Source organism: Cajanus cajan, chromosome 3, assembly GCF_000230855.2.
Source record: "Cajanus cajan strain Asha chromosome 3, NIPB_CcT2T_4, whole genome shotgun sequence".
Classification (NCBI taxonomy): Eukaryota; Viridiplantae; Streptophyta; class Magnoliopsida; order Fabales; family Fabaceae; genus Cajanus; species Cajanus cajan.
In genome coordinates, this window is record NC_138519.1 from 73,556,138 (window position 1) to 73,572,907 (window position 16,770).

The window sequence follows — 16,770 nt, forward strand, 5'->3', positions numbered from 1 at the left end:
CCTTTAAAATAAATCTTTGTATATTGAGGATATTGATCTTTAATTCTCAACGAAAGATAAAAAAAAGGATATTTATAATTTAATAGAAAAAGCTAAACAGATCATTTTTATGGATATGAAGCTGTTAATTTTAGATCTCAAGATGAGTCTTTTAATATATAGTTGTGACAAATATTTATAAAGAGAGTTTTGTTATTTATATAAATATATCTGAATTGAATAACATTACTTTGGGCAGAGGATATCTGTGATTTAATCCACATGTTGATGTAAAGCTATTAAAAATGATTAGGTGAGGGTGTGAGCTACCAGGTTGATGCATCATGCATGGTCTATATATTGGAGAAGTACTCATGTGCAATATTTCTCACACTAGAACAAGTTGATAAGAAGAATGGGTGTTTCTCCTTTTCGGACTTGTAATTCTTCTTCAGCCATTGTTGTTGCATTAGTTGTGTTGCTGTTTCTTGCTGGGACCTCTTCGGCAAATCTCTCAAACAACTTCTATTCTAAGAAGTGTCCCAATGTTTTCAGAACTGTAAAATCTGTTGTTAAATCTGCTGTGGCCAAAGAACCTCGCATTGGAGCATCTATTCTTCGTCTCTTCTTCCATGACTGCTTTGTTGATGTAATACTCCTTACCCTTTCTTTCATATTTGATGTAATTTGCATGTCATGAACCTTTTGTTCACAAAGTAATTAATTCTTGTTAATTATCGGAAAAAACTATAATCTTACGTTGATTTAAAGATAAATCATAAAATAAAATATATAGGTATGAAACAATCATCATCTTAATTATTTATCAATTTTTTAAACTTTGTTAAACACAAACTCACCTTTTAAGATTATCAAACTAGCTAGCTCATATTATATTTCAAAACTTCACTCTCGTTTTCAGAATGTTCTCGTAGTTAATTAAGATCTCATCCATGGCAATTACATATAACTTCCACTCATGATGTTTTTTCCTTTTATATAGGAAAAAATATTAGTTTTCATTAATAAAAACATATGGATGATATCATTTGTAATATAATCTTCGGAAAAGATAAGATGGAAGTTTTATAATCTTTCCATGTTTTTCTTTTTCCTTCCTTGTTGAAGGAGAAGTGTTCAACCATCTAGCCATGAATAGTTAAATAGTGTTATTATTCGACCTATCAGTCAATTATGCTTTAGCTAGTAACATTAATTTTAATTTTTTTTAACTCTTAAAAGTAGAGTTTACTATACTCTAATAGTAAGTAAATAAATTATTATATATACTTATTACTTTTTGTTATGTAGTAATGATACACATCACATGTACATTATATGTTCCCATATGACACTCTTGGTTATTCTTTATTTTTCTTTTTATCATTTATCATTTCTATTATATTTACACTTGTCTCTGTTGCTTGTATTATGTCCCTTTCTAAGCGTCTAATATATAAATAACTAAATAAGTATATGATGCACAGACATCCATGCATTGTTTAGCTTTAATAAAAATGTATGAGAGAGATTGATGTGACAAAAAGGTTAAAATAATTTTACTTAATACTGTAGAAGTAATCAGTAGTGCAATTTTGCTTTATGGGCATTTGTATGATGACGTGTTTTTCTTTCTTTCTTTCGATAGATTTTCAAATAATCAGTTGTTGAATAGTGACAGTGTGCCAACTGTTTGAATTGTACATCTCAAGTTGATAAATGACGTGAGGTCCTAAATGTTTATTATTGAGATCTTAATAATTAAATACATTAAGTATTATTTAAATTATAGTTATGAAATTAATTATAATATATTATCAATCAATTATAATGATTTAACATTTCATACTTAACTAACAAGATAAATTAGACAACATATAATAATATTATAGAATTCCGTTGTCCCGTTGTAATTTTTACTGATAGTAAAAAGAAAAAGATAAATAGTTATTATGTTAATGTATTTCGAATAAGTTTTAATTTTAAATTTTAATCATGAATTTTATATTACTACGTAAAAAATTAATTTTGATCCTGATCTAAAGTTCTAAATCTAAACTATCATTGAGGATATATCATATATGTCCCACTTCTTTTGTTTTGTTTATCACATTAGTGCGTTGATTTGACACTTGGAAATTGATTTGTCTTCTTTGAGTAATCTACTTTACAGATAAAAGTAAAATAACCCAAATTAATGTTATTTAAAAATACATAATTTATAATTTATTGTACAAATATCAATATTCATTAATAACTGATATGTTTTATTTATAACTATAAAATTGATATAAGATATTTACAATTTCATCAGTGATTAATCTTTGACAGAAAATTTAATTGAACATTTATAAAACCTTCTTTTTTAATTACGTTTTTTTCATTTATAATTTTTTAATATAAAACTTCATTTAAAAAATTGAATCCAATTTAACTCCTGTTAACTTGTTAGTCATTAATAACTAATATGCTTCATATTTTAGTGATAGAAAAATAAGCGAGTAAATATTTTTGTTTTTAGGCTTAAATATATTTTTAGTTCTTCAAATTTAAAATAAATTTATTTTTATTCCTTAAATTTAAAAGTGTTATTTTTAATCTCTGTAATTTTTAAAAATCTTGTTTTAGTCCCTTAGGTCACAAGAAACATACTTGAAAGTAACTAATTATGACAATTATGCAATATTAACCGGATTTAATGTGATATTTTCACTAATAGAGATACGAATAGGTATTGTTTTATGAAATATTGTTTGATGAATTTTTTAATAAAATTTGAATATAAAAACTAAAATAAATTTTTTTTAAATTACAAAGACTAAAAACAATAATTTTAAATTTGAGGGACTAAAAATAAATTTATCCTAAATTTGAGAGAGTAAAAACATATTTAAGCCTTATTTTTATTTAATGTTATTATAAAAATATCCCATTAATGATTTTGAAATTAACAGGGGTGTGATGGGTCATTACTACTTGATGACACTCCATCGTTCCAAGGAGAGAAGACTGCAGCAGCTAACAACAATTCTGTGAGAGGTTTTGAAGTAATTGATGATATAAAGTCTAAGGTTGAGAAATTATGCCCTCGTGTTGTCTCATGTGCTGATATCTTGGCCATTGCTTCTCGTGACTCTGTTGTGCTCGTAAGTTCATAACTAAACACTCACTTTCACCAATTTTTAATAACCAACCCTAGATATTATTATTCTACATCCATGTTCAAGAGTAAACATACATTAATCAACAAGTCATTAATTTAAGTGGTATTAGATTTGATTCTTAAATTTAAATTTTATAAATAAAAAAGTATAATTAAAAAAATAATCTCTATTAAAAATGGTCAATGAAATAAAAATTAGTTATGAAACCAATATAACAAGTTGGTAATATTTATATTAATTATCTCATTTTTATTAAATAAAATTTATGTCAAAGAAGCCTAACCTAATGATTAATCATTAACATATAAACTTATGTTTGTAGTGTGATATTTTAAACATAGTTGATAAATTAGTTGTTTTGATGTATTGTGTAGCTTGGAGGGCCTTTTTGGAAAGTAAAAGTTGGAAGAAGGGATTCTAGGACAGCAAATTTCACAGCTGCAAACACTGGTGTTATTCCACCTCCAACATCTAACCTCAGCAACCTTATCACAACTTTCAGGAATCAAGGGCTCTCTGTTAGGGACATGGTTGCCTTATCTGGTATCTCTCTCTTATTATTCTCCCTTCCATTATATGAACCATTAATCCCTTTGTCTGTGCCCAGTTGAGACATGTTTTAATGATGATTTCGTATCTAACAGTGGTTTTTCCTAACAAAATTCATGCCAGAATGTGACATTCAAACAACCACGTGCATTGGATCAAGTCCTTTTTAATGAGCTTAATATAGTCAAATTCATTTGACAGTAACACATTAAGAAAGGCACATTTAACCATCTCAGAATCATCCATGATATTTCGATTTCAATGTCCAATGAAATAAGTGAATCAAAGAAATTACTGCCATTCATATTTCATTCATAACTAATGAATATAATATCTTCTTAAACTTTAAGTTTGAACCTAACTCAACTTCAAAAGTTAACTATCAAGATAAGAATTATTCTTACTTATATACACTATTTTGATTATATTTAATACTAATTATAGCTACAACAAATCAATCATTAAAAATTATATAGTAACATTGAAGAATTCTTTGTTTCTATCGATGATATCTTGTGTGCTCTCAGGATCTCACACAATTGGCAAAGCAAGGTGTACTAGCTTCAGAAGCCGCATATACAATGAGAGTAACATTGACAGAACATTTGCATTGGCCAGGCAGAGGAGGTGTCCAAGGACTAATGGCACAGGAGACAACAACCTAGCAGTTCTAGACTTCAGAACTCCAAACCACTTTGACAACAACTACTACAAGAACCTCCTCATCAAAAGGGGACTCCTCCATTCTGATCAAGTTCTATTCAGTGGTGGATCCACTGATTCATTGGTCAGAACTTATAGCCAGAACAACAAGGCCTTTGATTCTGACTTTGTTGCTGCAATGATCAAGATGGGGAATAACAAACCCTTAACTGGCTCACAAGGGGAGATTAGGAGGAACTGCAGGAGAGTGAATTAATTAGAAAAGACATGTGAATTTATTTGTTGTGTTAAAACTGTGGGAAGTTGTTTGGTCAATTGAGATGTTTGAGTTGTTTCTCTTGTGGATTGGAAAATTGTGAATTGCAATTAGTTTAGTTTATATTGTACTCTAGTAAGTTGTAACTTCATCACTTATTATGGAATAAATTGCAAGGCATTTTGCCTAGTAATTATCAAAAAAGAGAACACAAGCAGGCGCCTAAGATTTTGCTTTTCTTTGATATTCAGTGTAATTCCCGCAAGAAATCCAAAAATTGGAAATTATTTCAATATTTCAATCCCACCACAATTAATTGATACTTAATTATAAAGTAGTCAATGACTTGTACCATCAAAATCTCTAAACTATTAAAGTTAGTCCAATGATAAAGAGTTGAAATATTATATACATAATTTTAAATTTAAATTTTATTGTTGTCGCTATAATTAATATATAACTTTTTATATATTAGAATTATAATGATGGTAATAAAGTTTGAACTTAAGATCTTATGCATATTATTGCAATTCTTCATTGTTAAGTTGATTCTAATGGTTAATATAACTTGTTTAAGTAATCATAAATTACTTATCAAGTAGATGGAAGAAAAAGAACATATATTTTTTTATGAAAGATATTACTCTTAAGAATGAATATGAAATTTGGCATAATTCAACTTTAGGAAACAAGTTTATAAGTTAAAAGATTATTTTCTCTTATATATAATATTTTAACTATATTACTAGTAGATATCATATCTCTAATAATTATTCTCAAGTAATTATCTAATATTATTATAAGATGAATGAAATAAATCTATTTTTAGAACATTTCCCCAGCTGAATGTATTTTGGTTAAGAAAAATGACTCATATTACTATTAATTTTAGGTGTATAGGCATTGAATATTTTTGGAAGTGGACACTTATACCATTGATTTACGCGATAGGTATCTGCAAACTGCAATTGTTTGTGATAGAAACTGTAGTGTATAAGGCATTATGTCTTGTTTATGGCTATCCATTTCTTTTGTATCTAAGAATGGGGAGATTGATATTGGAGAATCGGTAGAAAGAACATCAGATAAAACTAAAAACAATTTTTGAAAATACAAATTAAAGTTGCCCTTAATTTATTCTTGGTTTTTTTTTCATCCACTTAATTTAAAATTTCAGATACAATTTGTTGAAAAATACTTTATATTAAATTAAATCAAAAATTATTTTTTGATAAATTATTTTCAAAGCAGTTAATTACAGCTTAATTTTCTAATTTCCAAAAGTCGCCAAATATATACAATTAAGTTTACTTCGGCTTGGAGTGACTCATATGTAGCAATCACCAGCACTAGAGTTTGTCATCCAAATCACAATCATATCCTTTAGAATCACTGATGTGAAAACTTCATTTGGATGTTGTTGATCTTACTACTTTTATTTTATAAGTTCTCTGACTTTTTTTTATCTTCAATCTGTCATAATCATTGTTAATAACTATCACTAAAAAAGATAATTCTAAGAATTGAAGAAAACCAACGAAATCAGTTATTTGATTCAATTTTCTAACAGATCTGATTTGATTCTGAAAAGCAAGTTTGTATGCTTTCATTGACTATGAGCTCAGATTGAATCTTCTTGATTAAGTAAAATCATAAACTTCACAAGTATTGGGGAAAATTATTTGTGCTAAATAGGAAGGTAAAATTCTACCGGAACATTTTTGCATGTGTTTCACGACACCTTTTTTTTTACAATGTGCATTCTATTTTCTAAATCTGAATTTTTTTTAATAATTAGATTTCTTTTTTTTTAATACTTAGATTTCTTAGATTCCTTACAAATTTCAAAATTGAAAAGGTTAATTTTAGTAAATTTTGCTATTATATGCTTGCAGTGCCTCAAAATGCAACATTGTTTATCGAAAAATATTTATAAAATAAAAGACCTTCAAAATAAAATCTTTTAAAAGGATTTTGTCAAAGTTTGATGGGAAGAAAAAGGTTGGATGTGAAAAATTCAAAGATGACCTAGTTTGCAAGGACGTGGACTAGAAATATTATATTATTTAATTTTTTTTTTCTAATTATAAGTAAAAAAATTCTAAATATAAATAATAATCATTAATTTTTAAAATTTTTCAAAATTAATTTTTTTATTTCTTTTATTTATTGTTAACTTTATTTTCTATGCATAAAATAAAAGGTATTATTTTAGAAAAAGAAACTTAAATTCATGATAGAATTAATTAAAAAATCATATTAATTATTTTTTTCTGTTTGATAATTTATCTTATATTACTTATAATGTAATATAATTAGAACCAAAAGTATAAAAGTTCAATTAGTAGATATTGTAGAGTCGGTGAAAATTAAAGCATTAAGTTGGCTAAATAAATTAAAAAAAAAAAAAAAAAAAAAAAAAAAAAAAAAACTTATTCAAGGAATTCTTGGATTGTGAACCCTTTGAATTGTTTGGATGGGATTGGTTACAGAAAACAGAGGGTGTAGTTTACTGCAAAAAGCATCATGGATGTATTGAGAGGACTCATGTATCCTGAAATGCATGGAGCACACAATACTGATGGAAAGAAAAATTAGTATTCGTGTTTTTTAGGCAACTACTTCAATAAATGTGTTATTTGTGATCAACATATAGACATTTTGTGATTTTTTTAATACAATGCATCTTCTTTATAATTTTGTTTTTCGATGTACACAAATGAACATGTGCAAATTAGTTGCTGGACTTCATTAATAGAAGTTTCTTTGCCATTAAAAAGAATGAGATGCAGCCATAAATTTTATAATTTCTAATAAATTTCAGCTTATAATAAAAAAATATTAAAAAGATTTCTAAAAAGAATGTCACGTGCATAGTCTAAAGACTAACTATCTAGTTCGGACACTTAAAAAAGTTTAGATTGTACAATTCAACTTCTAATATCTATTAATTTGCAGAGTCACTACTACCTTGCATTGATCTAGAAAAAGAGAACTCACGTCTTCACAAAATTAGTGAAGGAGGAGAAATTCTTTGACAAACTGTTTTCTATATATTGAAACATGAACAGCAATACTACAAAATAATTGGATTACCAGGAGGAAAATGAAAAATAGGACAGCAAGAACATAACAGTTTACACCCAGATCCCTATATCAATGAAAGGGGCGGTTAATGCATCACTAAAGTGACCAAATGTTTTATTTCTACACAACCATCATGCCCTAGCACAGCAACAAAAACCAGACCATTTTTTTGGTCAAAACAAAAGCTAGACTTACATGTGTAATTTTTCTTACTTTCTTACATCACAGAAAGGTTTTCCACAAGGAGGACACAATCAATCCTCCATAAATATTTTTTCCCCTTTTCCAAGCAAGTGAAAACAATACAAAACATCTTTACACACATTATTTGAACCATGTTTTTATAAATTAGAGACATTTTATGGGTGTTAATACAAAACCTTTGGATACCACACGAGGTTGGGAATTCAAAATCAGCCCCTCCCAGCATTCCCATGTCTTTGACTTCTAAATTGGTTAAGGAGAGCTTGGGCCTAAACATAGAAGAAAATCCATCATCTTTTTTTAAAGAATAGAAGTAGAATAAAATGCAACTAAAGTATGAAATTACAAAGAAAGAACCATACCTTTTCTTTGGCCCTTGGGGTGCCTGACTGTGATAAAGCTACTAATGGTGGGACAGCTCCATGTTGGAGTACCATGCTTAAAAATCTGCTACTATGCAAGCAAAGATGTAGAAGAGCTGCTGCTGCATTCTCCTTTCCTCTCGCGGAGCCCAATTCAACAACCTCAACCAGAACAGGAATCCCACCTTCCTGACCAATTGCACTTCTTCCTTCAGGAATTGTTGCAAGATTTGCTAGGACAGCCACTGCCTTGTCAACCATTCCAGCTGCTGGGTCCATTAACTCCACAAGGTGCCTCACAGCACCAGCTTGCACAATCCGACCCTTATTCTCATGAAATATTGACAAATTAAACAATGCAGTGGCAGCATCTTTCTTTCCCCTAGGGGTTCCATTTCCCAATAAATCTACCAGTGGTCCAATTGCCCCTGACCTCCCTATGAAAATCTTGTTTTCCTCAATTACTGATAAGCTGAAAAGAGTGGCAGCTGAATTCTCCTTGGCTTCTGGGCTCCCAGTCTCGAGCACGTGAATCAGAGGTTCAATTGCACCAGCATTTGCAATTGCCGTTTTGTTGTTATCATTGATTGATAAGTTTAGAAGTGCAGTAACAGCATTTTCTTGGATCGTTGCATCAGTTGATCGAAGTAAATCAACCAATAAGTTAATGGCTCCACAGTTTGCAATCGCAATTCGATTATCCATATTGTGCTTAGCAAGAAGGCGGAGTTCTGCTGTTGCCTCTCTCTGAGTATCAACATCAGAGCTCCTCAAGCTCTCAACCAAATTCCGAACCTGGGTTTCAATACCAGAAAGATCAGCTCTTGCTTCATTAGCAGGAGAAGATACTATCCTAGGAACAAGCCTCTCTGATGGCCGCCTCCACAAGGCTTGACTTCGAGACCTTGCCTCCAGCAATCGAGGTGGGAACTCAGATTCTCTATGCGTTGATGGCATGGCAGTAGTACCAGCAGCTTCTGACCCTGTATTTAATTCAACAGAAGCAGAAGCAGATCTACTGTGACCTGGACTTGATGACATCTGAGGAGCATTGTTGTGATCACCTTGTGTTTCTTGAGGAAAATTTGCAGTAGAAAGTGCACAGGAATCAGAAACAGCTCTAATATGGGTTTGAGATTGTTCAGAGCTAAATGCACTGGGAGATTCCCTTCTAGATGGTGACATTGATGATTGGCTAACTGAATCCACACAGCTTTCATCTGAGCTAGCAGACCTGTCATCCAAGCCTGCAGGAGATATTCTTTCAAGATCTAAATATAGCCCATTAACCATACCACTTAAGGAACCTTCTGATGTTGATCGGGGATGCAAAGGTGATGTTTCCTCTTTCTGTATTTCACCAGAAGTTAAGTTATTACCTGGGAAACTAAAAGAACGAGAACGTGCTGACTCGGGTGACGATGGCTGGTTGCTCCTAGAATGAGCAAAAACAGGTGATTCCCTGGTTGTACCAGATTCCATATACCCATGAAGGACGGAAGCTTGATTTAAATTTGTGGATTTTGTGGGATCAACCAGTTGCACATTGTTTGATTCACACCAATTTGCAATTAGTGCTTTTACAGTATAATTAGGTATTAGGTTGGTATGAGCCAGGGTCTGACGTGTCTTTGGACAAACAGTAAGCCCAAGATCAATCCAGTTCTTGATGTAAGCTCGCTCATATGTTTGCCCGGATGCCACAATCACAGGATCCGTCATCAATTCCAGAGAAAGAGGACAACAAAAATCAGCAGGTATTGGAACTGGGCTGCTACTCTGGGCTTGCTTGAGCATAACAAGATGATCATGCATACGTGTTACAACAGTAATCATTTTATCAATGTATTCAGCTTCTGCATTCTTTTCAGATTGTTCAGCATTCTCCTTCAACCTTTCAAGAGCTACAGCCTCAATCAGAACCTCTTGATTAGTCCTTAGGCCCAGGCTATCAGCAATTTTTGCCAGCACCTCTAAATTGGGTCCTACATTTTCCAGTTGTTCTGTAATATCTTCCTTAACAATTGATGTGGTCTCTTCATGTCCCAAAAGCTTAAGTTTTTGAGAACAGTTCTGCAATTTTTACATAGATTATACATCCTACAATTTTTCCTTATAATAAACATATTAATCCAACTAGGTGGGGATCTTACATTAACTACTGGGTCAGTATAATATTTACCTGTAAATGTTCAGAACTTAATTCATCAGGGAGACAATGCTGAGAAGCCTTCAGCTGCTGGAAAAGATTGAGCCCCAAAGTGTGAATTCTTAATATTAGGGGTTCAACTTGCATAACCTAGCAATCAAGAATGAGGAAGTAGTGAGAAACTGACATGCAATACAATCTACAAGCAAGAATCAAACCATGAAAGTCCACGAGATGCAGGCACAACAAAAGAATTACTATACATTCTAATTCTAGACCATGTGGCAACCCAACTTAAGCAATGATGCTTGAGTGCTGCTCACTTCTAACCCAATCCCAACTCACAAAGTCGAAGACAAAAGAAACAGCAAGCTTTTCAGGACTCAGGAGTGATGTCTGGCTATGTTTCCTTGAAAAGGTTCATGTGACGGGCACTAAGCTCCAAGTGGGTTAGGAAAGGATCCATTAATGGATGGATTGGATGTAGTTAATTATTAGGAATTTTGGAGTATATGTGATAAGAATAACTTAACCTGAATCGGCAGTTCTGTATTAGAAATTGTGTGATGTCAGTTATTCATAAAAAATAACTTATGGCAGTTATGTATTTAGAGTATATCTGATAGTAGGCTGTGTGATTAGGCAAGTGTGTAGTTAGTTACATTTTGTGGACAGAGAATACTCTCTATAGGAGACTTTTGTCTGAGACAGCAACTAACAAGTATATTGTTGTACTGTGTGTGATTTCAGTGTTCAATATTATATTTGGTAGATTAGTTTATTAATTGGTATTCTATCATTTTGGTCCAACCAGCAGAATCATTAGAAAGGGACATCTGTTAGGCCAGTCAGTTGATCATTTGACAACGACTAGAGTTTCTGTTAGGACCTTTGGAAGGGGGAGTTAGTTAGAATATTAGATTGTTATAGATAGGAGGACTTTAGGGAAGGAAATTCATCCATATCTTTCATTTGTAAATTGAGCTTTAGGTCTTTGTGAAAGGAGAAAATCCTGTGTGAAGGGGAAACCCTTGGAGGAGAGTTTTCTCTCCTATTCTCTGTTCCTTTTCTATCAATAAACAAACTCTTCTCTTCTATTTTTCTAATTTGGGTTCCTAACAGTTTCTGATCATGTAGATTTATTGGAGGAGCAAGTGACAGGACTGTCAAATGATGTGATGCAGATGAATGACAGAATGGGGCACAAGGAAGAGAGGCTTCTCTCTGAGATACAGAGGGTGGTTGAGAGGTGAACAGTGGAGGAAAATGAGAATTCCAATAATAATGAAGAGTATTCTTCCAATCATATTCAATTAACAAGGTTTGGATGAGTATTGTATGGCAGTTAATAAAGTGGAACTTCCCGCCTATAACGGGGAAGACCTTGTGAGATGGATTGTGAGGGAAGAAATATATTTCGAAGTCCAAAATATTTCAGAAGTGAAGATCAAATTAGCTAAGTATGAATCTATGATGCATGGATACGATACAAGTATCAGATGCGATATGTATCCAATATGGTCATAGGTAAATTTATTAAAATATAGGATTTGATATGTAAATTTCCTCCTATTTTCCGCCAAGGCTGACTTTTCAGCAGGCAGGGATGATGGGAACTGAAATCCAAGTTAGTTAGGAAAGTATCCATTAAAAGATTGGATGTAATTGATTATTAGGATTTAGGAGTATATTCGACAGAAAATAACTGATTCTGTATTAGCATTTATGTATTAGAATGTGGTTCTGTATTAGAAACTACATGGGACAGATGCAAAGAAAATAACTGATGGTCGTTATGTATAAATAGGCAAGTGTGTTCTTATTTGCAGTTTGTGGACACCAAATATTTTTTGCTGGAGACTTTTGTATGTGGGACAGCAAGTGTAGTACTATATGTTGTGTGACTCTAGTGTTCAATGATATATTTTACTAATATATCAATTGATGTTCTATCATAGTGCTATATTAACATTTTAGACATAAAAACTCAAGAATTGCTGTACTATTACAGATTAAACTCTACATCTGTGCAGTAAGCTTTCATTATTGATCTACATGCAATGCAATGACTCCACACTCTATCTCCTACATCAACTATAGATATGACTAGTGTAGTCCTATAAACCTTGGGTAGTCATCATCTTGCAAGTTGGTTTTGTGAGATTGAATTAAATTCTAAACTCAACTTGTAAGATGATATCAGAGTTTATCTTAGATCTATTGTTAGGCCACTTGCATTGCCATGCTCTACACCCATAACCTTGGCCTTGAGGGAGGTGCTGGAAAGCCGCACTGCCTTAATTGTAGCCTATCAAAATTGGTTGTTAGTATCTCAAAAAGGGCTACCTATGAAGGGGTTTTCCAGAAACGCCGAGTGAAACATTTTAGAGTGCAGCTTCCATGACATACGAAACCAGCTCTCAAAGGGTTGAGATCTCACATTGGCTAAAGATATGATCAACAGAGTACTTATTTATAAAGCTTAGGCAATCCACACCTTATACAAGCTAGTCTTATAGAGTTGAGTTAGGTCCCAAGCTCAACTCCTAAGAATTTCAAAAATAAATTATCTTGTCAAATCACATATTATACTTCACATTGAATCAAGCAAGACAGACAATTATGATCATGTGGGAAACTATACAAATATGTAAACTAAGTTCAGTAAGTTGAAGTCTAAAATGTTTGATCTTCTGAAATTGTTAATATAAAATGACAGAGCTACACATGTTCAAAGAGAAGATAATTATTTATTTCTTAAAAAAAACAAAACATTAGAAATGATGATGCAGGATCATTACCAAAACAAAAGAAACATGGTGAAATTATAGAACACAAATTCATATTTGATAGAAATATCTGCATTTTGAATGCAAAACGCAAGCAACCGTGTTATTGCATCCACCACCACATCCCCACACCTACATTTACACTAAATATAGTATTATTATGCCATCATATCTTCTGAATCATTAGGATCCTGAACCTTTGGTTTATCAAAAGTATAACCTGTTAGCTAAAAACAAATGAACTTGAAAAGGCAATTATAATATAGGTGCATAAACACAAAGAAAAGAATTGGAAGTACTGGTGAAAGGAACACAAGATGATAGAAAGGTAGTGAGAGCAGGAGTGAGCCAGAAGATGACAAAATACATCAATGTTATCATAATTGTGATAATCAATATGAAACAGAAGTAAATAGCACAATTTCCTCAACAACCACAAAAAAAAATGTTGCAGACATATTTATGCTAAAATTGAATCTGCATATAAATTATAAAAAAATAATAAAATCAGAAGGATAACCAACCCATTGGGAGCTCAATTCATTTTACTTTAAAGTAACAACTAAGACAAATATGCCCTCATATCTACAAACTAAAAGTTAAGATATTATGAAACTTACAAAGTATACTTTGCTAGACAATAGATGCCAGTTCTCAACATGCTCCTTTAATTCATTAACAGCACGACCAATTTCTTCCACTATCTTATTAAGCACTTCGTCAGAAGCTAACTCAGAATTAACAATCGCATCAATGATTGGCTTCAACAACTTGAGTATCTCCTCTGCCTTCTGGTAATACTTTGAGACAGGTTCAGTGCTCATGTTTCCAGAAAATGATAATTGCAAAAACGAGGATATGCCATTAACTATCATTTTTAACAATGATATCTCCATAACACCTGCATTAAATAATAATGATGATGATGATGATGATGATAACAACAACAATAGGAAAGGGGGGAAATAGCTCCCAATCTGTAATTCAATGCTCATTTAATTTCTACAAAAGCAAATTGAGTATAATAGGATTTTTCATAAGGCTCTCTGGTATCCCTACTATAAGTATGTCAGATTTACTAGTTGCTCAAATCTGTTAATTAATCTTCAGTAAATAGAAGAATTTGAACTTTAGACTCATCCTAAGTTATTTTCCCCCTATAAATCCTATTTTCAGCTCCTTTGGTGACCACTCTCTTCTTGCTAATTCCATTTGGAAGTTCAAGGCCCCCTCTCAGTCAATGGGTTTTCACAGGCATTTGTTTGTAGAGCATGCAAAGAAATGGGCAAGCTTGGCTTAGTTGATGAGATTTCTTGTCTGTTCTTTTTGATAATTTCCCCCCTTTCTCTAATATGTCTTATCCTCTGCTCCTATTTATTTCTCTCATCCAATAACATTCCTTCCACTAAAAAATTTTGATTTACTAAGCTACTAATACCAGATTAAGTGAGGTCAAATCCAAAGGGCATACAAAGTATTATTTAATGAATAGGAAAATATGCCAAGAGTAAGAACTTTTCTCCTTTATGAGATCTTTCGAGGGGAATTGCTTCAAATATCATACAAAAAAGTTAAGGAAAAAAATGTTTGCAGGGGCGGTCCCCCTCTCCCCCAAATCCAAAAACACACCCACGAGATAAGTTCCACCCTTGGGTCAGATCAGAATAAAGATACACTTCAGTTTCATATCCACCGTCAAGATTCTAATCAAGATTTATTTTGATTGGGTATTGAACCCATATCTCTCTGCCTGCATATAGTCTCATAGCCAGTCCTGAGTCTGGGTCCAGGTAAAAGAGGGGGGATGTGTTAAGCCCTCAGCAGTCAATGTAAAACTTGTTAAAAAGCAAAACATGGATCATTCACTATGTGTACTACTGTTGAGCTATTTCCTGGGAGTAAAGCGCTAAATGGCTTGAGTACAATGTTAAATGAGCTAGAGTCCTCGCATTAGATCCCTTATGTAGTGTTAAATGGGCAAGGGTCCTCACATTTTTCTGGACAGATGGATAAAGAAGCTAGCCTAGGAGTGCTTCATTAGGCTTGGTACTTAAAATATTGGTACTTTGATAGGTAAGTCTTTGGAGCTGGTGGACCGAGGACAACATGATGCAGAGAAAGATTAGCATCACGTGTCTTAAAGAAAATAGGTTGAGACTTGACTTGAGATAAAAGCTAAGAAGCTAGACACGATAGGATATAAACATTTGAACACAAGGAAAGTTAGAGAAATGAATGGAGTGAAATTATTGTGGACAAGAACTAGAAGAACGTGGTGGGTGAAACAATCGGGGATAGGATCTTATATTTAAAAATTAATTGTTGTATAGGAGGTTACTAATATCATGAATCATTATGCACCACAAGTAAGATAAGAAACACTTTTGAAAGAAAAGTTGTAAGGGATGGTTCAGGGCTTTCCACAAGAAGAAAAACTTCTTATAGCCGGGGATCTAAATGAACAGAAGAAAGCCACTCCTAATACCAATTTGAGAAGAGAAGAGACCTTCTACTTCTAGTAGGGGTGCTGCCCATCTCACACCTAACAAAAAGTTGACTCGCACTCATGCTGTCATGCATCATGTTTCCTTACCTAGTCTTGTAACGTTATTACTCAGAAAGTATTATACTGCCATGCAAATGCACCAAGCATCATTGACGCATGACAAATTTATATCGTAATATCCATTCCTTGAACGTCAGTCTCTAGAACTTGAAATGCCAGCTGAGCCAAGCTAAAGCAATTTAGTCTTAACTCAACACACCCAAAGTTCAACTTAATTAAAAAAAAAAATAAAATAAAAAAAAAAAAAAAAAAAAGTTTAATTTCTACGCACAGTTAGTCAGTGTACAAAATTTTACTTTACACTAAGGATCAATCAACAAATGTCAAGGTAAGTACGACTATTAACTTCAAAGATAGTTTTTATAGAAGTCAACACAGTTACCGTATCTGTGATTGGATAACAATATATAAAACTGTCCGTGCATAGACTATTTACGCTTAAAAGAACAATCTGCCACCAAAACAAGTTGAGTTCATCAAATCAAACAGTTAAGTTTGTTCCACATGACTTGCAATCAGACAATGAGTTGGAGCTGATCCAGCTCAACAAGCGGAACTCAACTCAGAGCATAAAACAAATCGCAACTTCTCAAACACTTAACATAGTTCAATTCTTCTTCACTCAGTTAACAAGGACGCAAAAACGCACACGAGCATATTTCCACGCATGGTCAAAGCTAAAATTTGGAAGAAACTTCAACAAAACGCGGAATTTACCGATGGAGCGAAAGCCGATGCCACTGTTTCCAGGACCCTGTTCGATTCGATTCGCCGAGTGGTTGAAACTGCGAGCTGAAGAAAGTGAAGCAAAGAGTCTTCGTCTTGTTTAGTCGCCGGCGTGTGAGAGTGGCTGGGACCACCGCACGGCTGGTCTAATGGCCGGCGACGGTGGCGATTCGCCGGAGGAATCGGATGCGAGATTAGGGCAAGGTGCTCAAGGAATTGGGAAATTTTGAAGACTCCGTCTTCTATTCGCGTTTTTTATTTTTTATTTTTTATTTT

General features: G+C 32.7%; 2 protein-coding genes across 2 annotated transcripts; one reads left to right on the plus strand and one right to left on the minus strand.

Moving 5' to 3' along the window:
* The first annotated feature begins 240 nt into the window (after positions 1–240).
* LOC109796096 (peroxidase 4) lies at positions 241–4,825 on the plus strand. Its single transcript, XM_020355731.3, has 4 exons — positions 241–628; positions 2,934–3,125; positions 3,518–3,686; positions 4,220–4,825. The coding sequence occupies exons 1-4, from the start codon at positions 395–397 to the stop codon at positions 4,609–4,611; spliced, it is 987 nt and encodes a 328-aa protein (XP_020211320.1). The 5' UTR covers positions 241–394; the 3' UTR covers positions 4,612–4,825.
* A 2,860-nt stretch (positions 4,826–7,685) lies between these two features.
* Positions 7,686–16,770, minus strand: LOC109795312 (U-box domain-containing protein 4). The gene is made up of 5 exons (XM_020354772.3): positions 16,486–16,770; positions 13,823–14,103; positions 10,447–10,563; positions 8,265–10,337; positions 7,686–8,171 (listed from the first exon to the last, which is right to left on the minus strand). The coding sequence occupies exons 2-5, from the start codon at positions 14,096–14,098 to the stop codon at positions 8,112–8,114; spliced, it is 2,526 nt and encodes an 841-aa protein (XP_020210361.1). The 5' UTR covers positions 14,099–14,103; positions 16,486–16,770; the 3' UTR covers positions 7,686–8,111.

What these genes read in the sequence shown, in the direction of transcription:
- LOC109796096 (XM_020355731.3), top strand. Translation starts at nt 395, where the DNA reads ATGGGTGTTTCTCCTTTTCGGACTTGTAATTCTTCTTCAGCCATTGTT. An exon ending in TCCATGACTGCTTTGTTGAT is followed by an intron (nt 629 to 2,933) that starts GTAATACTCCTT and finishes TGAAATTAACAG; the next exon opens with GGGTGTGATGGGTCATTACT. An exon ending in GGACATGGTTGCCTTATCTG is followed by an intron (nt 3,687 to 4,219) that starts GTATCTCTCTCT and finishes GTGTGCTCTCAG; the next exon opens with GATCTCACACAATTGGCAAA.
- LOC109795312 (XM_020354772.3), bottom strand. Translation starts at nt 14,098, where the DNA reads ATGGAGATATCATTGTTAAAAATGATAGTTAATGGCATATCCTCGTTT. An exon ending in TGTCTAGCAAAGTATACTTT is followed by an intron (nt 10,564 to 13,822) that starts GTAAGTTTCATA and finishes CTTGATTGCTAG; the next exon opens with GTTATGCAAGTTGAACCCCT. An exon ending in TAAGTTCTGAACATTTACAG is followed by an intron (nt 10,338 to 10,446) that starts GTAAATATTATA and finishes TAAAAATTGCAG; the next exon opens with AACTGTTCTCAAAAACTTAA.